This window comes from Brachyhypopomus gauderio, unplaced genomic scaffold, assembly GCF_052324685.1.
Source record: "Brachyhypopomus gauderio isolate BG-103 unplaced genomic scaffold, BGAUD_0.2 sc37, whole genome shotgun sequence".
Taxonomy (NCBI): Eukaryota; Metazoa; Chordata; class Actinopteri; order Gymnotiformes; family Hypopomidae; genus Brachyhypopomus; species Brachyhypopomus gauderio.
The window spans coordinates 69838-95335 of record NW_027506867.1 but is presented as its reverse complement, the minus strand read 5'-3'; the positions used below and the strand labels follow the sequence as shown (position 1 = coordinate 95335).

Sequence of the window (25498 nt, the reverse complement as noted above, 5' to 3'; positions counted from 1 at the left end):
TGAAACGGATCTAATGCCGTCCTAAAACCCTCCTTTTTTTTTTTTTTTTTTAAACTTTTTTTTTTTTTTTTTTTTTTTTTTTTATTTCGGACTGTTTGTTGATAAGACAGAAAGAAATAGCACAAATAGCACACTCGAGAGAGAAAAAAAGACAAAAATCAGTTCTACACACAATAGTCTTACTACACAGTCCAAAGAAATAGCTAACTTATGAACAGAAAAGAGAAGAAAATGCTAGGGGGGATCAAGACTATAAGAAAACATTAAAAGCAGTACATTCCTCAATAGTTCGAAGTGCCTTTTGTTTGTCTGAGTCTTTGATTGTCCGAATGTATTGCTTGATCTCATTGTGAAAAGCAATAAAATGTGGTTTCCTTCCAGAGTATTTGCAACAATGAATATGATATTTTGACATTAACAACAGAAGGTTTATCAAGTAGTCAGAGTTTTTTCTCTGTGTACAATTTTTAACAAGACCAAAAAGTACTGCATTCCACGATAAGACAAAGTTTTTTTCTATGTTACTGTCAACAAAATCACACATTTCTTGCCAAAATACATTAACAAATGGGCAATACCAAAACAGGTGAACAACAGTTTCAGGACATGTATCACAAAAGCTACAGTTAGTTTCTATATCATTCTTGAATCTGTATTTTATAAAAGATTTAGTAGGATAGATCTTATGGATAATTTTAAAAGAGATTTCTTTAACTTTATTTGTAATCAGATATCTATTTGGGAGAAGCCAGACCTTTTTCCACAGTATCCCATCCACAAACCCATTCCAGTATGAAATGACATCCGGTTGTATTGTGCGGTTATCTAGAAATAGTGTTCTTATAGCTCTGTTATTTTTTTGCTGACCAGATAGACAAATTTTCCCTACAGGCGACTCTGCTGGAGATAAACAGGTGAGGTCATAATTGTCAAGCCTCTTCTGGCCCTTAAAAAGCATACATACACCAGATGGGATGGCTCCAAATACCTTGGCATAGTCTCCAGGAGTTACAGGAATATTAAATTTTCTAAGAAATTCTTCATAGGTGAGCAAAAGGCCTTCACTATTGAATAGCTGGTCAACCCATATGATGTTGTTCTGAAACCACTGTTCCAAAAAAAGAGATTTCTGTTTATATAAGATGTCTTTGTTATTCCAAATCAGAAATTTGTGGGGAGAGAAATTATGCTTGTAGATGAGGGACCATGAGAGAAAGGCCTGGCGATAAAAAGCTGATATCTTAACAGGGATTTTATCAATGTTGAAATTACAAACAAGGAAAAAGTCAATACCACCCAGCTTAGACAATATATGGAGAGGAATAATATTCCAAATCGAAGTGGGGTTTCTGAAGATTTGCTTTAACCTATTAACTTTGAATGTATTGTTCAAAGAATAAAAATCCAGGATATCAAGACCACCATTTTCACATGCATTCATGACAACTGATTTCCTCAAATAGTGATTCCGATTTTTCCAGACAAAGTTAAAGAGCATTTTATCTATTTTTTTTAGGGTCTCATCAGTGAGATGCAGAGTCAAGGCTGCATATATTAGCCGAGATATTCCTTCTGCTTTGCTGAGTAAAACTCTTCCTCTCAATGATAAATCTCGTAAGAGCCACCGATTTAATTTATTTTGGATTTTCTGTATAATTGGGTTGAAATTTGCGGTGCTTCTTTTGTTTTGATCTTTTATTATTGAGATTCCCAAGTATTGCACTTCCTCCTTTACGGGAATGCGATACATTTCAGGTTTTGTACAGTTTTTGATAGCCATAAGTTCACATTTATGAAGATTGAGGCACAAACCAGATGCCTTTGAAAAGTCCTGAATTACATTAATGGCTACAGGGATCTGGCCCTCATTTCTCAAAAAGAGTGTTGTGTCATCTGCAAGCTGAGTTAAAATTAGTTCTCTGCCAAGGAGGGAGATGCCTTCCACAGCACTATTTCTGATATGATATGCCATAAGCTGTGCCACCAACAGAAAGAGGTAAGGGGAGGCAGGACAGCCCTGTCTTATACCTCTAGAGATATCGAATCTGGGGGATGTGCCATTTGGTAATTTAATAGAGCTACTGCTGTTCTTATAAAGTGTCTTTATAGCAGAAGAAAAGTAAGTACCAAAGCCAAATTTATGCAAAGACTGTAAGATAAACTGGTGCTCCACTGTGTCAAAGGCCTTATAGAAGTCTAAGAACAGAATAAATCCATCATCATCTAGAATATCAGAGTAATCTATAATGTCCATAACTAGCCTAATATTGTTTGTTATGTGTCTTTTAGACATAAAGCCTGACTGTGTTTCTTCAATTATTGAGCCCAGTACCATTTTCAGTCTTCTAGCAAAAATTAAAGCAAATACTTTATAGTCGTTATTAAGTAGTGATATTGGGCGCCAATTATCAATCAAGGAAGTGTCTTTATTGGATTTGGGAAGTAGTGTTGTTAGACCTTGCGTCATGGTTGGGGGAAGTTGTTCATTTTCTATACTTTCCGAAAAGACCTCAAAGAGAAAGGGAGCCAGATCTTCTGTGAAAGATTTGTAGAATTCTGAGACCAGCCCATCAGTTCCAGGTGACTTATTATTTTTTAGTTGATTGATTGCATCTATAACCTCTTGAAGTCTAATAGGGCCGTCACACAGCGCCATCTCATCATCTGAGATGTTTTTAGCTGTTATGGAGTTCAGAAAGGCATCAGCCGACCTCTGGCAAAATTTGGAACTGTATAATTCTGCATAAAATTGACTACAGTATATGGATATTATTTTATGATCATCTGTAAGCACCCCATTCACGTTTAGCTTATTGAGACTGTTAACCTTGGAGTGATGTTTCTCTAAATTGAAAAAGTAGTGAGAGTTTTGTTCACCTTCCTCCAGCCATCTTGCTCTAGATCTGACAAAGGCCCCTTTAGCTTTCAGAGTATACAGTTCATCTAATTTAGTTTTCAAAATAGAAAATTCTAGTCTTTCACCCTCTGATAGTGTATCTGGGGTTTTACCAGACAGACAGGTGATCCTTGATACCACATTCAACTCCTCAATTTTCCTGGATTTGGCTAAATCACTGCTGAATTTTCTGAAGAAAATACCAAGCTCAAACTTCAAAAGCTCCCAGTTAATGCCAAATTGTACCTCTTTCCTAGCTTTAAACCAAAAGTGTGAAATCATACGCAACACCTCTCTCTTTACCACCTCATTAGTTAGTACTGAGCTGTTAAGTTTCCAATATCCTAAATGGGGGGCACCTAATTGAGAGACAGATAATTTAATTTTAATATATATAGCCTTATGATCTGTGAGGGGAGTGGGGTGTATGTCCACCTCAATGTCATTCTTGTTAAAACCCTGGGAAATTAACCAAAAATCAATTCTAGATTGCTTGGACCCTGTTTTATTGCTCCATGTAAAGGCAATTTTATTAGGGTATTTTACTCTCCATATGTCTTCAAGATTAAATTTATCCATGAATGCAGTGAAATTTGTATTTGTTCTATTTGCTGACCTTGAAGGCCATTTATCAATGGAACTATCAAGCACAATATTAAAGTCGCCTCCTAACAGTAACTTAGCATTTGGAAATTTGGATAAACAGCTTAGCAATAGATCCTCTATAGATGTAATAAGATTGTTATTATCCTGTCTTGAATTGTACCCATACATGTTGCATATTATGTATATTTGGTCGTTACATTGTATGGTTTGGCAAATGAAATGACCAGCAGGGTCACACACAGTACATAAAACATCCCCACTGAACCTGTTCTTTAATGTAGTGACCCCAGCTGAATGCTCTGTGCCATGAGAGAGCCAGATGGAGTTACCCCACTGCGATCTCCAGTAGTTGATATCATTTGGCACAGAGTGTGATTCTTGTAGATAGACAAGGTCTGTTCTGAACTGCTTGGCAGAAAGAAATAAAGCTTTGCGCTTAACATTGTTACGCAAACCCCTAGCATTAAGAGATATTAAAGATAGACTTAACAGAATTGAACAATAGTAAACAAAGAGAAAACTTCAAGTAAACTTTAAGTAGTTTGAATGTGCAACGTTGAGATCAGCACCAAAATTCTATATTACACTAAACAGTCAAAGTGCTTGAACATTAACTTCAGCAAAGCCCTTTTCATTTTCCTTTTGAGTTCCTTAAATTTATAATAATGCTTCAAACAGTTAAATATGTATATAGAGATTGCCCATTTAAGAAAACACGACTCTAATGTGGATAGAATAAACAGTGTTAACAATTTCTAATCCCCACTCATTATTAAAAGGATAATATATATGTATTTTTTTTTTTTTAATGGCAGTTAACTATTCTCCAGGCAGATGAATCTAAGAACTAAATGAGCCCGAGAAAGTTGGATAAACAGCTGCCAAACTTCTTTAGGAAAAGTAGTTTCTCTCCACCTCTACAGCCGTATCTCTGAGCCGTTGATAAAACCTCTCCCCCCAACGAAGTAGGCTGTCTTCCCTTCCCCTCGTGCTTTCTTAATCTCGGGCCACAGTTTTTGTCTGTGCTCCCTTTCTTCCATGGTCAGGTCCTCCGTGAAGCGCAGACCTCTTGACTGTAGAAAGGCACTGTTCTTCGCTGCTTTCCATAGCTCCTCCCTGTACCGCCGGGACACAAACCTGATGATAACACAACGCGCCCTCGGGTTATCATGCCGCCTTTTCCCCAGCCGATGAGCTACATCTATGGCGTCGAGAAGTTTCTCTTTCTCAGATGGAAGCACATGTTGACATATGCTGATGACTTCCGCACGTACGTTTTCCTTTTCATCTTCATCCTCTGGAAGTCCCTGCAGCCTCAGGTTCCACCGCCTGCCATAGCTTTCCAGGTCAGCGATGCGTGTAAGGCATTTCGAAGCTGACGCCTCATTCCTCTCCACTCGCTTTTCAATTAGAGTCATTTTTTCGTTCATCACTTTTAACTCGGTGCGAAGGGTGTCCACCAAGCTCTCGAGTGCGTCGCTTCTGGAGTTGATCAGGTTTGATAATGTGAGGACAGCATTGTCAGAGCCAAAGATGTCTGTGTCACGGGATTTGAACAGAGTGGGTTTCTTGGCAGGAGGAGGCTTACTTGGGGTGATCACCAGCGGCGGGAAGTCCTCTTCATTCGGCGAAAGCATCATGCAGTCCGTGCTGCCATTATAGTCGTGGTCAATAGCTGCGATGCTAACTTGGTTTTGTTTCTCACCGCAGACGTCACCTTTTCTGGCTGACTTGGGCATTTTTAAGGCTCCAAAGGTTGTCAGACTTAGTTCAGTTAGGAGTTTATTTTGAAAAAGCTTTGCTTACACAGGTGGAAAATGTATATTAAAGTTTGGTGCTGAGCGCTCAACATACTACGTGTTATCACGCTGCCATCTTGGCCCGCTCTCCCTAAAACCCTCCTACATCCGTAAAGGGCGATGTGAGTGATGTCAGCGGTCATGTAATGACTGACACTTGAATCCGCCAGTCACAGCAGTCACAGGCAGGAGCAATACCCCCCCCCCCCCTTGTGCAAGCCATAAAAGGATTAGCCATATACGGGCGTGCTTCAACTCGGTCATGTATTGCCATCTTGTGGCCAGTCTGCTCAAGCATGAATTAACATTTTTTTGAAAACAGTTTCCAGTTTTCAAAAACATTCGAACCGTGTGTCTGCGATGTTGTATCGCTGAGATATTAATAACATTAATGTATATACTCGCACGGTGGCCATCTTTGACGCATGGGTGCGTCAGTAGACCTGGGTGTCAACCACATCAAGCCATACAGAAGAAGCCAAAATGATGACAGGCAAGTCACCACTCAAGAATCTCACAAGATCCTCAAAGAGAATGAGACCAGCACATGTTCTGATGGCCCCAACTCTTTGACCATGGGAGGAGATTTGGAAAGACTAACTGAAGACCTTTACCTGCCACAGAGACCATCAGTTATCCACTTTGCCCCTAAAAAACACACTCAAGTCTGTGATGCAACAACAGAGGTAAATTGAGGCCTACATACATCTTGAATATATTGTTTCTTGTTTAGTGTTTATTTGATCCATTCCTTATTATTCAATGAGTCTTTATACAGACATTTTTTCAATTACACAATCATTAGAGTATGATGAGTTTGCCTTTCACAGTTTTCTGTATACCAGTCAACAGTGTATGTGACAATTACCACTGTTGACTGTTGAAGCATCCCCCAGGTTCATCAGCCATACAGGAAAGCATACAAGAAAGAGGTTGTTAATGAGTTCTGTGTTCAAGTTTGACCTGTTGGTCATTTGTTCAGCCTACCCTTGTTTATAGTTTGCATGAAAGGGATTTGGCCTGTTCAAACTATACATGTTGGCCCGTTGGCCATTTTGACCTGTTGGACGTTTGTCAGATGCACTATGTTGCCAAAAGTATGTGCATACCTCTTCTAATGAACTGATCTGGCCAGGCATGGTCATTGTATGGGAGGGAAATCTTAATTCTACATCATGCAATGGCATAGGGAATTGTGTATAGATGGCCCTGGGTTTGAAAGGCCCTGGCGTTAAACTAGGGCAAATGAGAATGGTGTTCATGTATTCACATGCTTTTGGCCATGTAACTGTAATAGTACAGGGATTAGAAAAAACAAATATCTATGCTTTGACATTCATGCTGTGCTTTCAGTTGGAATGTTGTGGGCTGCAGAAGACTGTGGTCGGGTGGAGGCAGTTGTTGGACCATATAAACTGTTTGATTCGTCTTTCCGTACACTGCATGGGACCGAGTGGCTGGCTGATGATGTAAGAGACTAAATCACTGTCAAAATGTATTACAAGAGGAAGTATAACATTCTTTAATGGTTGTTTATTTTACAATGCAGGTTTTTGATGCGTACTTGCACACACTCATTGAAAAACAGCAGGTAAGTGGCAATTATATTTATGTAGCTGTGTTAGGTATTTCTTGCAACATAATTAAAATTTCAGTTGTTCTTAACAGAAAGCTGTTCACCAGCTCTGTGCCGTTATTGCAACATCGTTGTTTTCTGGACAATTCCAGAGACTCAGAAAGGTACTTTCATCACATTTACAGTCTAGCAGTAATGATTATCAGTAACAATAATGACAACTTTGTATTCAACACATTCTTTAGATGACGTTTCCACTGGAGGAAATCTGGATGTGCCCTGTAAACACTGGGGCTCACTGGGTTTTAGTGGTTAGTTTACCTTTCCTTATTTTTCAGAGCAGGTTTGTTTACACTACAAGTCAAATGTTTGGTCACACCTACTTTGTTTATTTTTATTATTTTTGACATAAAAAAAAACTGGAAAGATGCTAAAGCAATGAACGAATGCTGTGCTCTATTTATGCTCTAATAAACAAATATTAGATTCTTTGAAGTAACTGTCCTGTTCATGAAGCAGCACCTATGATGCTTTAACATCAGTCCTGAACACATTCTCACATGCAGAGACCTTGTAGAGAACTAAAGTTCTGAAATAAAGGGTGCATTTAAAATCAAGTATGTTGAGAATTAATTAATATATACAACAACCTTCCCAAATTGTCTTATAAACAAATTAAGGCATAATCCTTTAGATTAAAATGCCTTTTTTTGTGTTCAAACATTTGACTGGTAGTGTACATCAGTCATTATTTGCATGAATCGTACAGAGATATTCTAATTGTGCTATGATGCAGCAGAGTGTTATAATATGACGAGAGAATAACATGAATGAACTAATTTCTTTTAGATTGTCAACATGTCTGACAAGGTCCTTGTGTTGATCGATCCCCTGGCAAATGAAAGTGCACTCGAGCGCAAGCTGCTACGTAACTGGCGGTAATAACATTTTAACATTGCTATTTTACAGTGCTAATTTTGGAGCTTTTTTCTGAAAAGAACTGGTGTGATGTTAAACTGTGTTCTTCTATCATTTTTTAAAAACAATAATTAGGAACTTCTTAAGGATGACAGGCCATGGAGACCAGGAGCCTAAATGGACAGTACAAACAATACTGCACAACAAGCAGCAGGATTCCAGCAGTTGTGGGATTTTAGTGTTGAGGGTAAACCTTTTGAAAATAATGTGATGGGCATTTATAAGTAACTGATATTACTCTTACCATGTAAAATGCCACTTTGCAGTTTGCAGAAGATTATTTCCAGAGGAGAAACATCAGCGCTGTCCAGACATCCCCACAAGATGTTACCAAGGCACGACTTGAAGTAGCCTGTGCACTGCTGCAGTGTAAAGTTCAGTGGTATCAAACACTGCATGAAAGCAGTGCCATAAAGTTTTCTTTAGTCAAAACCCATATAAATCCATATTCCATCATCTGACTCAAAGGTAACGAAACTATCAATCTGTGTCCTGTACCATAAAGCTACTGCAGAGACTCTTTACTACATGATTATTTCTAGAGAATGAGTGCTACAGTTTAAAACCATACTAAAATCATTGTTTCTAGGGAATGCAGATGATTACTGTGTGGTGTGCTCCTTGCTGGAATCTGATGCAGACAAGAGCATGATTGAAATGGTAATGTATAACATAAGCATACTTTGTATTATTAGACAACTGGAGTAGTATTAGTACTAATATGTACCTAATGGCTTTTTTTGGGGGGTAGGTGTAGTGTGATTTCTGCAGTAGGTGGGCACATGTTGAATGTGCCGAATACAACAAAGACACTAGTCTTACATATGTGTGCAAAAAATGTTACTGTTGTAAAAAGTTAGTGTTGTGCTTGGTTTATATACAAGTTCTAATAAAGAAGTTCTAATAAACTGCATATCCATGTTTCCCTTGTCCATACAGTGCACACAGAGTTAGTAGCGATGTAAAAAAAAAAAAAAAAAAAAAAGATGGGTGTGACGCTGGGCGCAGGGAGACGGACGAGGCACGAGTCCAATAGTCTTCCACAAATGTTATTTTATTTAATACAAAAATAGTCCAGACAGCGCACGTATAGCTTACACTAAGGCTGGGCGATATGGAGCAAAAATAATATCTCGATATTTTTAAGATGAATGGCGATATACGATATATATCTCGATATTTTTTCTTCCCAAAAGGTAATAACAAAGAGGCAGTAATAAGTCAAATCTAGTCCCAAATGATTTGAGCGAGGAAGAGAGGCGGGGCAGGGCGGAAGTTGTTAAAAAAGAAACTCAAGTAAATTCACTATTCATAGTGTTGTGCGTGAATGATGCGTTCATTGAACACGCTCATTGTGTTCGTTGAACTGAACGCAACACATTTTTTAATAACTTGAACGTGAATTAGTTCACGTTGTGTCATGAACGGTAGACATCACTGTAAATCAGCGTTTCTCAAAGTGTGGGGCGCGCCATTTTGGTGGTGGGGCATAGAATTTCCCCATCTTCTGAGGTGGGGAATTATTGAAAAAGTTTGAGAACCACTGCTGTAAATGAACGTTGGAATTTGTTTTCCATTGAAAACTGAGTGACATCTGTTTTCTCTTTTGAAACGCAATGAGAGAAAGTTCATCCCTCGCTGGTGCCACTTAAATCATGTATCACCAGACAAATGGTTTTGACGTTGTGTGCGCAATGCATTGTGGGCAACGTAGTGTCCGGCTGAGAATAGTTAACATACTGGCTAGTTAATAACATACTGGCTTCCGCACGACGTTACCCGTGATGAATTGCAGCAGAGCGGGGTAGGCATAGCACGTATAGTACGTATAGTGATTTCTAGCTTGTAGTTGTCACGTCTGGCTCCGCCCCTTCTAGTCTCGTCGTTTTTATGTTTTCCTTGTTCTTGTCACGCCCCTCTGTTTCAGCTGTTCCGTGTTAGCTCGTCTTAGTTTAACAAATGTGTGTGTGTGTGTGTGTGTTTGTATTGCCTATGTAAAGACTATACCTTCGGGGATCATTGTCGTTTCTTTATCTCCTAGTTGGTGTGTATATATAGCCTATGTCCAGACTATACCTTCGGGGATCACTGTCGTTTCTTTATTTCCTAGTTGGATGTGCACGGCCGTATTCACGCCTTATCTGTGATTCGTGGTTTTGATTAGCTTCATGTTTGTGTGTGGTTAAAGTCTCTGTTCCATTTTCAGGTTCGTAGTGTTTTAGGTTTTCAGTTCATGTTTGGTCTCTGTGTTCTCTAACGTGGTATCGTGCCTGGCAATACATGTATGTTCTGTTAGTCTTCATGTTCATGTATGGCCGTTACTTGCTTCCCGTGTGTTTGTTCATGTCGGTGTATGTAACAATTAGTTGTACTCTTGTTTGGTCTAGTTTTGTGCCCTTGTCATTTCCGCTGCCTTTTAGTATATTAAGCGTTAGTTCTCTATTCATCATGCCACGTCATTCGCGGTCCACTCGCGTGTCGTCTGCAAATGTAAGATGTGAAATAAAATCGAATGAGATTGTACTCTCTACTTCGCATTTGTGTCCGCCCCTTGATTGCGCAACAGCCAAATCGTGAAAAAAAGCATTTGAATATCTCACGAAAAAAGTAAAATGAACTGAACTTTGAACTATTTCATAATTAAAATTGTGAACTTTGAACGTGAACTGTTCACTTTGAGCATGTATGAACTGAACTTGAACTAGTTCAGAAAAGCTGTGAACTGGCACAACACTGACTATTCAGTATGGAAGTAAGCGGTTTCGTACGCAACCCATAACACGTGTAACTAACGCGACATAGACTATATCGATATAACGATATTGTCTCATCTTATATCTCGTATGAAAATATATCGATATTTCTCAAAATCTCGACATATCGCCCAGGCCTAGCTTACACACATGAACGTATAAGACTGACATAAATGACTAACAAAGACGAGCACGGGACACTGCGCGAACGCACATTAAATAGACAAACCACATAAGCGCCGAGTGTTCACGAGATGAGCCACAGGTGAGACTGATGAACACACTCAGACACAACCACACCGACGGAGATCCTGTCTACGACTAGACGTAGACAACATAAACACACGGCTGAAAGCTGAAACACATGTACTGAAACACATGTACATAAACACATGTACTGAAAGCATGATTTGATAAGGAAAGCATTATTTGATGTATGATATCAGCCTATCGAGATATGCTCACCATGTAAAATATTAATAAGGAAGCTATAATAGATTTTAATCCACGCTTCCCTTGTCCATACTGTCAGGGTTGGACCCAGGACCGTTCCTCCAGTCGCCACAAGGAGGAGCCCGCGAGCTAGACCTGGGGGCAATCAGGCACATAGGCTGCAGGTGTTTGCAGCCTACTTAAGGGAGATGCATCCAATTGCACAGCCGGAGAGCCAACTGCAGTTTTAGACCTGCAGTTTTAGACCTGCAGTTCTAGACGTGCTGTAGTTTTAGCCATGCGCCACCTAGCGGCTCGGAATGTAGCTAACGACAGCCAACCGCAGTTCTAGACCAGCAGTTCCAATGCATGCCGTAGGCTCAGGGGCTTGTATATTGTAATAATCCATTGTTTATTTGTTAAATAAGTCCATTGATTCTGAATTGTTTTATCCAAATCTCTAACATTTGACAAGTTTTAAACGATAATGTACACCACATGTTGTATTTAAATAGAAGTAGTACGCCTCATTTTCCCTGTTCTTTTAGGGAGTTTTGATTAATTTTGTCATTTACACACACAGCTTGTCTCCTGAAGATATTTTATTTTTAATTAAACTACTGGATTACTGGCATAGGCTATTTTGTATTAAAAATCAGCAAAAATTGCATAATGTCAGGATGCTTTCAGTGAGTAAGCATACGTTTCCAGAATGTTAGGAGTGATTTATTTTACTCGTATACCTTCATTGGCATGCAACTAGCAAATATTATGTGATACTTGGGGTTTTTCGCTCACACGCCACACATCCGATTTCTCACGCCGAAAAAAAATCTAGTTTATTTACCTCTGATCCATATCTATGATTCAATGAGTTACCAGTTCGCTCTGGCGCAAACACTGGCGACCGATCGATCGCAATATAATACAAATTTTTGTCCATTTTACGTTCGCCACCCCCCCCCCCCCCCCGGCAAAAATTTACGTTCGCAGGACTAGCATTTCTCTCAAAGTCGAAGTAGCTACAAAGTAGTCATAAAGGTAGCCAGAACTAACGAACTAAGACACACTAACGCTAGCCAGATTCATCCTTCATGACATAAACATTACGATAACACAAAAATGACCTTCAGACCGATCATATTTACATTTACATTTATGGCATTTAGCAGACTAAATATATGTGTATCATATATTAATATGCTCAATTGTATCAATATTCAGAACATAGTCTGGGTTCTTATGGGTTAATAATGATGGGGAAATGCTACTTTAGCTTGCTTACTACTTTTAGTATTAATAGTAGCGTAGTAAGTGCTAATTTCCTTCCTTTAAGTTGTTTCAAATTTAATCAAAGTAGCTACTAAGTAGCCATAAAGGTAGCCAGAACTAACGAACCAAGACACACTAACGCTAGTCAGATTCATCCTTCATGACATAAACATTACGATAACCCAAAAATTACCTTCAGACATTATCATATATCTATCATATATTATTGTTGCTTATAAATATTCTTCCATCTGCTCCCGCGACATACTAAACACTATCTGGATATTACGTTACATACATCTAAAACTACGGCACGTCTAGAACTGCAGGTCTAGAACTGCAGGTCTAAAACTGCGGTTGGCTCTCCGGGTGTGCAATTGGATGATGTAGACTTAAGGCGAGCAACTTCAGCAGTCCTTTGCTGAAGTTGTTAGTTGTATTCACGCTCGCAGCCTAATTAACCTAATTAGTCCCTAAATGCACATGTAATGTAATGAAAACCAAAGGAATGATTGTTGAATGTTGGTTCAGGCCTAAAGAGCTTGTTCTTATCAAATTTAGATAACACTACACTAATCAATATTTTTTTTCCTTAGGTGACAATTCCACATCCTGTCAGTTGAGATCCAATAATTCAGAGACAGTTGACAAAATGTATTTCCCAACCTGGGAATAAGGGTAGTGTGCTGTCCACACCAATCTGTGGTGGGGAGTTTGACATCTTCAATGGGACTGTGTGTCTACTGGAGAAGAAAAAGACCAGGAGCAAGAAACGGCAGTTCTTTACCCAGATTTTCCGAGGCAGTTCGCTTAAAGCCTGGAAGAGAGAACGGACCAAGATGTTTGCATCTGGTGATGGTCCTGATGGAGGTTCTGTGGGTGCTGTTAAGAAGCAGAATGAGGAGGAAAGACAGGTTGCTGCTGAGCCCACAACCATCACTCTCAGTCCACTTTCAGTTACAAGCTGCACGTCAACATCCGTTACATGTGATGTGGTATCGGACGAGTCCACCACTGCATTTGAGCCTGAAAGGCAGGATCAGCTGTTTGTACGTGTCTTTCTCCTTTGAGGGTCATGATATCAGCTACCCAGCCAAACCTTTCCTGCTGGAAAAAAATACAGGGGCCTTTTGGACAGGAACCCTAGAAAACGTTAACCGGGTGAGTGACAAGATGCTGCATATTAATAACAACCCAGATCATCAATGACCTCAAGAACAGGGTAGATAATTAATTTACATTTGTTTTATAGTATGGTTCATTTATTTAGTATGTCAGGGTTAGTTTTTTATTTAGTAAAAAATAAATTAAATAAAAACAATACCACAACTTAGTCAAGGGATCCATTTGAGAGACCAAACTTCCCAATCAGTGTGGCCAAGGGACTCTGTAAACATTGTTCTGTAGGAGTGAATAGAGCTGGAAAAATTGCTGTATGTCTCATTATCCCATGAGCAACGCACACATGAATCATCTTAACTTTTATTTATATGATGCTTGCTTGTTCTAGGTATTTCCAGGTCTTAAAGGGAACGCCGGCTGATAACATATGTAAGCCTTAATATCGTGTAATTACTCTAAATTATTAAGACACGTTGTAAAAATTCACAAAAAGTAGCAGATTTATTAGATTTTCTGTAAAATCCCGCTGCACGTAGGTCGCCATTTTTATAACTGCTGACGGGCGCAGCAGGTAGTGACGTCAAATGGTTGCAGTGACTGGCCGTCGCGCTTGAGCACAGCTAGCTAGACCTGGCTACTGTTCAGCCTTTTCAGCTTGAGCCAGAACGCAACATTTCTGACATCAGCGGCTACAACACCCACCAAGTGAGTGACAGAGAGAATCCAGCGCATGTTTATGTTCACGTTTCTTCGTGCGGTTCTCGCTCCACATTCTGGGGCTTTTGGACTTTCTGTGTGGGAAAACTGTGGGCACTGCATTGTGTTTTAGTCTATGTTTAAAACCAACAGCACCCGTCAACTCTCACCAGTCGGGCTCTACTGAATGACTCTACTGAGAGAGCAGAGCCGCGGGTCTTTTGGTAGCTGTGTTCGTCCACACGCTGCTTCCCAAATTTTTCTCCTCTTTTTGTCTTTGGGAAAACTGTGAAGACTAATATCAGTCTTCCCACTGCCTTTCGACTGGAAATAACATCCAACGGCAACACAGTGTGGCATGGTTTTTTTTTTAAGGTAGCTCAGCTAACTAACATTAACTCTAGTGATGTCGGTCGCGAACGATCCGGCTCTAACAGCCGGCGCTTTGAAGTGAACGATTGGAACCGGCTCCACAATGGGAGCCGTTTTAGGATCCTATTTGGGAGCCGCTTTTCCCTTCAGTATTGCGCTTGTGCTCTGCAAGTGCCACAGTTTTTTTCCCAACATCGTTTTTATTTGTCCTCCGGTGCCTCGCTGTCTCTCCCTCTCCTTGCACGTATTGCTCTGCTTCTGCCAGTGGTAGAGAGCGGAGAGTTTATTTCCTCAGTCGGTGCTTAAGCTAAGTTGATACCAGCGCGAGGGTCCGTGCGCCCTGCGTGAGGACCCCCGTGCGAAGTGAGGTCGTGCACCTCTTCAGCGCAATGAACAAAGTTATGTATGCCGGGTTCATACACCTTTACAAGGTGGAATTCAAGCACTTGTACGTCACTTTTCAATATTGAAAAAGGCCATTTTCAATATTTCCCAGCACCTTAAACTTAAATATTTATACATATACTCAAAATTATTCGAAATAATTTGCTTGTTTATCACATCGATTCAATCAGACAGCTATTTGTTGTGAAACAAAATACAGTTACATTTTCAAGTACTTTAGCACTTTTCAAACCTGGAACGCAACATTAATTTTTGTCAGGTAAATGTTCCTTCCCCTGTTTTTAAAGGGTGTTTCTTTATACTACCACATATCGTTTCGGACAACACTGCAAAGAATGTCTCCACGGCCCGCATGTCAAGCGTGTGCTCCACACATCTGACCAATCACACGCAGCTTTCAGTTAAAAATGTGGTGGTAAAACACTGGAAAAAAGTTAGCTCCACTTTTTTTGTGGAAACGGCAGGCAATTGGCCAAGCTGTATTGCGTTCTATTTTGTGATAATTTAATAATTGGTTATAATAAAAGTTTTATTTATAAAGCATTGTTATGCAGCATTTTTACTCATCACAAGTGCTTAACAATGTCAATAATGAAACAAAATGTTATAAAATTAGGTTTAAGCTATTAATTAATAATGTAAAAAATATATATTGGGAGCCGACAAGAGCCGGCTCTCCACAGTAAGAAGAACCATTAGAGCCGCATCTCAAAATAGAGCCGAAAATCCCATCACTAATTAACTCCTTCCAACCGCAGTCAAGTTTAGCGCGCTGCAACCATTTGACGTCATCTACACAGCAGGCATTGCGCGTCAGAAAACATGGCTGCGCCCATATGTCAAATATTTCGAATAAAAGTGTTGATTTGTAAATAAATTTGCTGCTTTTGTGATTTTTTTTTTACAACATGTAATTAATCTAAATTATTAAGACATCATATTAAGGCTTACAAGTGTTACCAGCCGGGGTTCCCTTTAACATTCTTTAATGCCCGTGTACTGCTGCAAAGTTTAGAATATACACTTATACCTCTTGAACTCTTAGGAGTTTAGTCTGTACACGCTTCAACCTCACACTGAACACCGTTAATTAACTAAATGTCAGTAGTTATGCTATAGCTATGATGATCCTGTGGAGGACCCATGCCACTGTGGAGATCTCGTCCCAACTCCTTTGATCTAATCATAGTACAGATCCTCGCCCATGCCCATCTCATGCATTCCCTCAAACACCTATTAGTCAGCAGTTGGCAAATATAGAGTGATACATTTTTAAAGACTTTGGTAAGCTTAGGTAATTAAAGCAGTTTTTAATAAATGATAATGAGGAAAGAAGGTAATGTTAATGTCTACCTTCTCCACCTGCAGTCCTGCGTTCCTTGTGCACAGCAAACAAACTGTACTGGCTCTGCTTGCTTCAGGGATGCTGTGTGGGAAGCGGCCGCATGCACCATTCTGGCCACTAGTGAGCTTCATCCCCTGAATACTGTTGGTCTCCATGGATACTCCTCTCATTCACCTGTGTTCCAACAGCCTCATCACCACACTATACAACACTTCCAGTGTCTCCCAGTACATGTGAAGTACTGCCATCACTTCCTGGTCTGCATATCAAGTCTATGTTACATTATGAAAACATTTTGTCTGACATGACATAAAAACGGAATAATATGACATTTATCAAAATGTATGATTATGTTCATTATGTTGTAGTCTCTACATGCAGACCACCTTATTATTTTGGAGACATACACCATCAGAATGGCACTTCCAGATGTGTGTACACCTGTGTGGAGAATTCCTTCATGGTGTGACGCATGTACAGAGGTGGCAGGAGGCAGAGGCTGCAAACTGAAAGCTTCATTATCCATGGTAAAAAGAAACACCAAGACTCAGGCCAAACGGCAGTAATAATGTAGATAGCAGCACTTTCATGAAAAGGAACATTTCAGACCTTAGTATTGCAAAAAGTATTTGTATTCACAATTATTGTATTAATGTTGAGGACATCTGATTAATATGAAAATATTGATTTCTTCAGAAATGCATTTTATGATCATATTCAGAGAGCTGCCACTGTGTACGTAATGGGGTTGAAGAAAAACATTGCCCAGATCTTGAAAAAATGACCAATAATTATAAAGAGCTAATGCTTGAAATGAGAAAATATGATTTTGTGATTGATAAAAATATCCTTAATGCTGTGATGTACACAGAGAAATGATACATTTAAGCAAAAAATTTGAAAATGTCAAAGTCCAATTTGAATCATTATAGTGGACCCATGTGGGTTGGAGTCCTGCCAAGCACTGAACGATTCGGTGAACAAATCTTTTGAACGAATATTTTTAGTGAACTGATTCTAATGATTCAGTTCATCTAAAAGAACTGCTGTGCCCATCACTAACAAATAATGTTACTCACGATCAATGGACACACAATTAATTAGAAAAACAGCCACGTCGTGCCGCTGCCTCTATGTACTCCATATGTGCGAGCTATAAACTGGTGCATTACGGTTGCCACCTAACGGCAGAAATAAGAACTGCAGGCAATACGCTAATCTTCAAATAAAACGAACTTTAAGACTGACAAGTAAATAACATTCGTTTGTAGACAATTATCCGTCCAATGAGTAGAGATGTCACGTTTTGTGGTTAACTCTGACAAGCATACATTACTGCTAATTTAATTCATGTGGCAGAATATTTATTTGACAGCAGTTAAATAAAACGACAAGGTATTATGGGTCATTTAGTCCAATACTCCGCAAAAGGTAATTATTTTGCTAGCGTTTGCTTTCCCCCTTTTACGTTGCTAAGTGTTTCTGCATATCGGAGTCATGGAGAAAAACATGTTTTGATATGAAGGTAAATCGCCAAGGTGAAACTCCAAACAAAATATCTAAAATCCCTCAGTCGTTTACCGACCCCCAAAGAGACAAGACACTTTTGCATTTGCTGTGGAAAAAAATCAACAAATATCTACAAATTAATATCTTCAAACAATTAATATCTCAATTTAATATCTTCAACGTATTAATATATTGAATTAATATATTTACCGAATTAATATCTCGAATTAACATATTCAACGAGTTAATATCTCGAATTAATTTGTTTAACCTGTTTAAAATGTTGTTTTCCCTGCCTTTCACTGGGCTGCAACCAGTGCTCCTTTGTGCCACTGGAGTTTCGGCCGTTGTTTGGTCTTTTCTCGTTTACAGGCGGCGGGTCCGAGATCAACAGACGGAAGTCGAAGCTGCAGCTCATACCGACACCTGCGACGGTAAATTAGGGAGCTAGCGACGAACACACCCTTATATTCGCAAGCTGGTTTGCTACATTAAACTAGCTACTTATCACTATGTTACTTAGCCTAACTAAATTGGCTACCCTTTAACGGCAAATTTAAACTAGGTTGCATCAAAGTTTTTAATATTTCAGTGTTTTTTTAAACATCTTCCTTAGGACATGATCGGGAGCCTTTTGCATTGGACGAAGGCATCTTTGAGACGCTCCATACCCCGATCCGAGAGGTAGTTGGCTATTATTGGTGAAATCTTTCTTAGCCAGCTTCATTCTGTTTAAATCAAATCAAATATATTTGTATAGCGCTTTTCACAACACGTTGTCACAACATGTACAGGATTTAGGGAAGTTTCTGTGCAGAACTGTAGCATGCATTGTTTATTTGCATGCTGGTCACAATAATTGTAAAATGCAGGTCTTGCACATACTTGTCTAGTCGCAAAGTAACACTTATTTGGTTTTCTCCATAGTTGAGGCTTATACAGACTCGCCAAGGATTGGACAGAGCACATAGGATGTTTGCCTTCACCTTCTCACGAATGGGTTCTTCAGCTACACAGGTTCCCTTAAGTTTTTAATGTGTATCACAGGCACAAAAATATTTTGTTACCTGAGGGTTTATAAGGGGTTTGTCCATTTCAGTGGTAAAGTTATTTTTCTGCTTGACTGCAGGTGGTGGAGGTGAAGCTCCAGCACAAGTCCATCTACAGTGGGCTGGAGAGTGAGCACTGGTGGGTGCTCAACAATGAATTCTACTGGATAGGTGCAGAGGTGAGTCATGGGAACAGGTTCACAATTTCAGTAAGAATGGACATGCTACTGTAAATGTCCCTTCAACCTAATATTTTCCTTGTATTTGTAGCTTACCCTCCACCACTTTGCCAGCGCTAGTGCCGTGGCCTGCATCAAGGTAACAAAGAGTCTTGACTATAAGCATCTTTCACTAGCTTGTCCCATTCTGAATTACACTCATCAGCATGTCCTCTGTTAATTCAGCGGAGGGGATCCAGCATCACAGACGCCACCATCTACCTGCGCACCTGTTCAACAACAACGTCGGTGCAGAATATTTTTCTGGTTAGTGCTTCCTCCTTTCTGATTGCATTTAGAATTATTTGTGGTGAGGTTTTTAGAAAATGATATCTAAAGGCATTTTTATTGTGTGTTTTGTAGCAAACGGTGGTGTCCACTTGGTTTAAGGGTGTCTCCATTGGTTCGGATGACATTTTCAGGTCATCCGAATCTAGTCACACCCAGACCCTGGAGACACCGAACCCAGCTGTTTTTTCCAGCAGTCCATCCCCACCGAGAGCACCCCCTCAACGACCACCTCCAGGCTTTTAAACACCTACACATGAATTGAATTCTTATATAAATTCATAATTTCACTGTGTGGCATGCGTTTTATTTTTCTACGTAATTTAATATTTTTCCTTGCATGTGTGTTTTTCAGATGCTGAAGGTTTTCTCATAACCACATGAGGACTAGATGTTGGTCTTTTGGGACACAGAAGTAGAACATCACATGGACTGATCACCCACCTGGAGCATTTTACATCTGCCCCTTCTCTTTCCCCCAACACTCTGTTTCATCTTTTGAGGTTTATGTAACCCTAACTCATCTTCCAGATTTCTCATGAAAACATAAAGCTGTGTGTAGTCTTTATTCTGCTTTTCTGTCTCTTTCGTTCTGTCCATCATGTGGGTCTCCTGTGCTTCTTCCTGGATTAGAGACTACCGACAGCTGTGCAACCTGAATTTCACGCAGGCTCCCAGGACAAGAGGACTACTGCAGTTTGTGGACCAGGACAGAATAATAAGCCTTGACAAGATGTGCATCAAGATAATGAGACTTTATGATCCACGCCAGAGAACAGAGACAAGACCAGAGGACTGAACGGCATCAAGAACCGATCGTCGGGATTATTAGAACAATCACCATCGTCAGTGTGCAAGGAACTGTGAGGAAAGCCCGAAAGAATCACCATTCGTGGACTATTCATCATCACCGTGGACAACCATCAGGATTACAGATTCGACCATTATGGGATTTTTGGTTATCAACAGCAGATTATCAGTGCTCCTGTCATCCTCATCAGACCTCTACAACTAACTCAGAATGCTGCAGCACGACTGGTCTTCAATCTCCCTAAGTTCTCACATGTGACTCCTCTGCTACGCTCTCTTCACTGGCTTCCAGTAGCGGCACGCATCAGATATAAAACATTGATGCTTGCTTACAAAGCCAAAAATGGACTGGCCCCTCCCTACATGATGTCCATGGTCAAAAGCCAATCCGTACAGCGAACACTCAGAAACTCAAGCTTGCCTCGACTCGAAACTCCATGCTTAAAGTCTCATGGAAGACAAAGCTCCAAACTATTCTCCGTCCTGGCTCCAAGATGATGGAACGATCTTCCATTAGCTGCTAGGACTGCAGAGTCTATTGCTATCTTCAAGCGTAGACTGAAGACCCACCTGTTTGTTGAGTTCTTACCAGAGCACTCAGCTGATACCACTTGCCGTGGTTCTTTAAATGGTATGTCTGTCTGTGGTTATTTGTGCTTCTTGGCAAATGTCTAACTTGCAAAAACACTAGGTAATGACATTGACTCCTGTGGTTTAGTAGTAGTCTGACTCAATGGTATCTTGAATTCTGGCCTATTCGTACTATTTCCTAGGATGAATTCTGTGATTGAATGCAAAGCACTTTGTAAGTCGCTCTGGATAAGAGCGTCTGCTAAATGCCGTAAATGATTTTGTAAATTGTTAGTGAAATATGTATTATTGTTTTATAAATATTTATCAGTAATGTGATTGTGTTTTAATTGCAAAGGAGTCATACTGTCTTGTATTTTACCTTTGGTGTTACTCATGTAATCATCAGTATGCTTAGTCTGATTGTGTGGTTTGTGTGTGACTTGTGTATTAGTCTGTATAATTTGATTTTGTGTTTTTGTGTGATTTGTGTATTTAACCAGGCCACCCGAAGGGGACTGGTCCCTGCTGGATACACGCACCTATCCGGATACAAGCACCTGCCTGTGGATGTACTGATGCCAGGGTTGGACGTGCCATTGCCACAAGAGGTCGTGCGGATGCTAGTTCCTATCAGAGGCTCACCATCTACACTGAAGGGACTGTGACTACTTGGCCGGGGAACGAGAACTGTGACTACTACTGTAGAACCACCCTGCGCACCACGGACTTGTGCTAACGGGCCGCCCAATGGAGGATGGGTTCCCTTTTGAGTCTTGGTCCTCCCGAGGTTTCTTCCTATTCCCCTCCATCATAGGGAGTTTTTCCTCGCCACTGTCGCCATTGGCTTGCTCATTAGGGATTTGGACCCATAAGATTGTTAATCTTGTAAAGATTGTGAAAAGCACTATACAAATAAACTTGACTTGACTTAATCATTAGTGAGTTATAGGCTAATTATGTTTTAGGTTGAATGTATCCAGTTATGATATTTGAGTGATTCACTATTTTCCCAGCTAGCAACACTAACCATGCGATACCTGAATTTAGTAAACTATAGTGAGAGAGGAATATTACACTGGAAACACACAGCCTAAATTATTACAAATAAATAAAATGTAGCTTCAAGAGAGGGGAAACAAAAGAAAGTAGAAATAGTTTCTTATAGACAGTTTGCATTGGTGCTTACTAAAATTTCCCTGGTGGAAATTTTCATTTTTTAAAATAAACATTTTAAATGACTAGCTTTTAAATAGTACAAGTGTGCTACAAATGCACAACATAAAATAAAATATAAGTACAAATGTAACGCAGGCACCTCCTCAGCTAGGAGGCAGACAAACGCTGAGGAGAGCGAGATTTATTAGAAGGAATTCCATAATCATAGTCGTAACAACAGGCAGGGGTCGTAACAGGTGAGCCATCCAGGTTTGACAAGTTGATCGGCATAATCAGACACACAAAGAGAATGAACAGGGCAATGGGGAGAACACTAAAAGGAATGAACAATGGAACAGGAACAATACTCACGAAATCAAATAACAAGGATCGCGGAGCACATTGGCAAATACCGACGGAGCAAATGAACAGAACAACCGAAAACGGGCTAGGGAGACACAGGGATATAAATACACAGAACTAGACTAGACACAGGTGAAGACAATGACAACATGGGCATGGCAGACAGAGGGAAACTATGGTAACAGACAAGCAAGGCGGGATTAACAAGCAAGGAACAACAAAGACACGAAGAGCAGGACACCGGAGTGACAGCTAGGAGAGGGGGGAGTAGCCCTACGTGACAATAAAATGTAGCTGGGAAAATTATATTACTATATTACAAGTGTGCTGTAAATGCACATCAATGCATAATACATAAACTGTAGCTGGGTAAATTATAGTAGTGTGTCGTTAACAGTGGTGAACGGGATTCTTCAAGCCACCAGATTTAATCCGTCACCATATCCAGTCACGAAAATCCATGAGAAATTTGGTGGAGACACTACACATTACTGAATTGTTTACTAAAACTATTAAGGGAAGGAGAATTGCAGGTGTTCATACACATGTTGACTCGCTAGCCAGCAGAGGTGTCAATTCCAGGTTCCGAAAGTAAAAGTCCTCACCAGGATTTTGCTCAAGCTTGCTAGATTTTCTAATTAGTGCAATCCAGGTAAAATTAGTGGAATCAACACAATCCAGGAAGCCTGAGCAAAATCCTGGTGAGGACTTTTACTTTCTGAACCTGGAATTGACTCCTCTGCTAGCCAGGTAAAATGAAATGAAATGTGTGCTCATTTCACATTGCACATTTCATTTCATTTTAAAATACCTGGCTAGCTAGTCAAGGTGTGTATTGAGAACACCTGCAGTTTCCCTTCCCGCCTCCAGAACGCCACTCTGCAGTGTCTACTGAGTCTCTCCTGCTTCTGGAGCCCCATCAGAGCTCAGTGCTCCAGCTGGACGGATCCATCCAGCTGCCAGATGCTCAGGTAGCCAATCAGGAACAGAGGATTCACTTGTCTAAATGAACTGTTCAAATATGATGGCTTAGGGAGGTGTTGTGATGCTGAGAGAAATAAACCACTTTGGTCTCCCTGTTACCTTGCGTAGATGTTTTGCAGATTTGCAGCAAGGCAGGCTCACTAGTCGTAGCTCTTCACAGAAGAAGAAGCTCCTGAGAGCCCTGAATGCCTGTATTTCAGTCAGATGCCCAGCGTTTGGAGAGGACTACGGACAGGTTCAGCTAAACAACCCTCTGAGCCATTCAGAACACATCAGAACCACATGCAGTAGCCTGCAGGAACTGCACACAACCTTCTTTGTTTTCTCACTCTGTTGTTGCTGAAGTCCAGGAGCATTGCCCTTCTGATGTACTGTCTTCCACAGGATGCTCATGAGTTCCTGATGATGTGTTTGCTTCAGCTGAAGGAGGAGGGAGAGACACTCAGGGTTTCCTCCTTCTCTTACATCTGCCCTGTGGCAAATTTTGAGTTTCACCTCAAATCTGTGCGCACCTGCAGCAGGTAATTCTTTGCTATATCACCACATCTCCTTCTTGTAAATCAACTGTTCTTAACATGTGTTTCTTCAGAGTGTGCATTGTCACAAAGTATGCACACACTTGGTATGGGATAATGTGGGTTATTTCTGTGTGAATGTTGTAACCTCTCTGTTGATTTCTGTTGTTTGAAAGCTGTGGACTGCAGAGCTCCAGAGTGGAGGACTTCAACCACCTCTCTTTTAACCTGAGCTCTACCTTGACTGACAGCCTACACAATTACTTCAAGGTCTGTCACCTCACACACCCCTACTGGACAACACTTTTTTGCCAGTTTGTTAAGTTAGGGAGCCATCCTAACCATTGTCACTCTCAATGAAAACTTTTTTTCAGTCAACGGTTTTGGAGTTCAAATGTGAATGTCAAGGTCAAGGTACCAAGGCATGTGAAGTGGTGGAGTTCTTCACACTCCCACGGTGAGTCTAGCATTATGTGAATTACCACAAACAATGAGTTTTAAAGCAGTCATCTCACACTCTTCCAGTTCTTACATCATTTTTCCTTTTGGAACAGAGTTCTGATCCACTCCCATCAGACCCTCCCATCAGACACTTCCATCAGACACTTCCATCAGACACTTCCTTACGTAACAGAAGTGGCTTTATCCAAGTTAGATGTCGTGCTGTTGACACCTGATTAAAAAATCTTCATCGTATAGAAATCTGGCAAATCTCTTTTGTGTGTGTGTGTGTGTGTGTGTGTGTGTGTGTGTGTGTTTTGTTTTTGCTTGTTTTTTGTTAATGACAATTGGATGGATTTTATTCCTCTCTCTACAGCTACAATTTGAATCTGAATTTTGTATATTTATTTAATGAAAATGCAGTTTTACTTTTTCTGTCAAGTTGTAATTTGATCAAATTAAATTTGTACTCCATGACTTGAATTTCTATGCATGTTTTGGAAACATATATCCTTTATAATGTTGTCAAACTACATTCAGTGTAAATGCAGGAAAGGCAATCTATAGATTCAGTCAGGCAATCAGCTGTGAAGAAACAATTTATAAGCAATCAGGAAATATTTTAGGACAACCTGAAATATTGTTGGACAGTTATAAATTAGAGGGGACTTTAAAATGCAAAAAGAGTAGCTGATACTGTACATGTGAAGTATAATTGAACCGCACTTTTCATAAAAGCTCAAAGCCCTGCAAGGTGCCAAAGCTGTGTGTGTAATTGTGCAGATTTCTTTCACTAATCAGTATCTTACATTCTAGTATGTGGATTTTTCTAGTATAATAATGTATAAGATGAATCACTAAACCTTAGCACTAAAGGGTGAAGGGATTTCATGATCCATGAACCATGACCATGAACTTGGTCGTCCCCTGCGGAGTATATTGCAGAGTCACTGAAAGGTTGCAAAGGAAAGATTGGGCAAACAAAAACAAAAAAACACACAAAACCCTCACAACATCGGGCATCATCATGACAGTCAAGAGATGATTTAGCCCCAAAACCTCATCTAGATGAGATTCTTAACCCAACTGTGGGGCGCGAACGCCACCTTGAGGGCCTCAAAAGAACAACAGTTTTAAACTTTGGGCCGCAGAGGGCCGCCGGACCGCATTGATTTTGAATAAAATGCAGTACACTTTCTCACCACTAGTAGCGGTAGTGCGTCACTTAGATATTTAAACAACGTATTTAATATAAGTTAAACTTATATAGCGCCTTTCTAGTACCCAAGGACACTTTACAAAAATCCTATGGGGAAAAAAAACAAATAAAAATTAAATATA

General features: G+C 40.1%; 1 protein-coding gene and 1 long non-coding RNA gene across 3 annotated transcripts; both read left to right on the top strand.

The window, feature by feature from the left end:
* The first annotated feature begins 7234 nt into the window (after window positions 1-7234).
* Window positions 7235-8808, top strand: LOC143485766 (uncharacterized). The gene is made up of 2 exons (XR_013123028.1): window positions 7235-8323; window positions 8445-8808. It is a non-coding gene; the product is annotated as an uncharacterized LOC143485766 (long non-coding RNA).
* Window positions 8809-12731: 3923 nt separating this feature from the next.
* Window positions 12732-21631, top strand: LOC143485677 (uncharacterized). Of its 2 annotated transcripts, XM_076985192.1 has the most exons (9): window positions 17815-18195; window positions 18378-18445; window positions 18689-18778; window positions 18891-18989; window positions 19081-19128; window positions 19215-19295; window positions 19392-19819; window positions 19950-20757; window positions 21200-21631. In XM_076985192.1, exons 1-7 carry the CDS (start codon window positions 18042-18044, stop codon window positions 19560-19562), a joined length of 711 nt encoding a protein of 236 aa, XP_076841307.1. In that variant the 5' UTR covers window positions 17815-18041; the 3' UTR covers window positions 19563-19819; window positions 19950-20757; window positions 21200-21631. The 2 variants fall into 2 exon arrangements, with proteins under 2 accessions (XP_076841306.1, XP_076841307.1); XM_076985191.1 differs by lacking the exons at window positions 18689-18778; window positions 18891-18989; window positions 19081-19128; ... (2 more) ...; window positions 19950-20757; window positions 21200-21631 and adding exons at window positions 12732-13473; window positions 16276-16509; window positions 16621-16779 and having other exon boundaries at window positions 18134-18195; window positions 18378-18399.
* Window positions 21632-25498: the final 3867 nt, after the last annotated feature.

What these genes read in the sequence shown, in the direction of transcription:
- LOC143485677 (XM_076985191.1), top strand. Translation starts at nt 13,039, where the DNA reads ATGGGACTGTGTGTCTACTGGAGAAGAAAAAGACCAGGAGCAAGAAAC. An exon ending in CCCTAGAAAACGTTAACCGG is followed by an intron (nt 13,474 to 16,275) that starts GTGAGTGACAAG and finishes CTCCACCTGCAG; the next exon opens with TCCTGCGTTCCTTGTGCACA. An exon ending in TGAAAGCTTCATTATCCATG is followed by an intron (nt 16,780 to 18,133) that starts GTAAAAAGAAAC and finishes TCTCGTTTACAG; the next exon opens with GCGGCGGGTCCGAGATCAAC.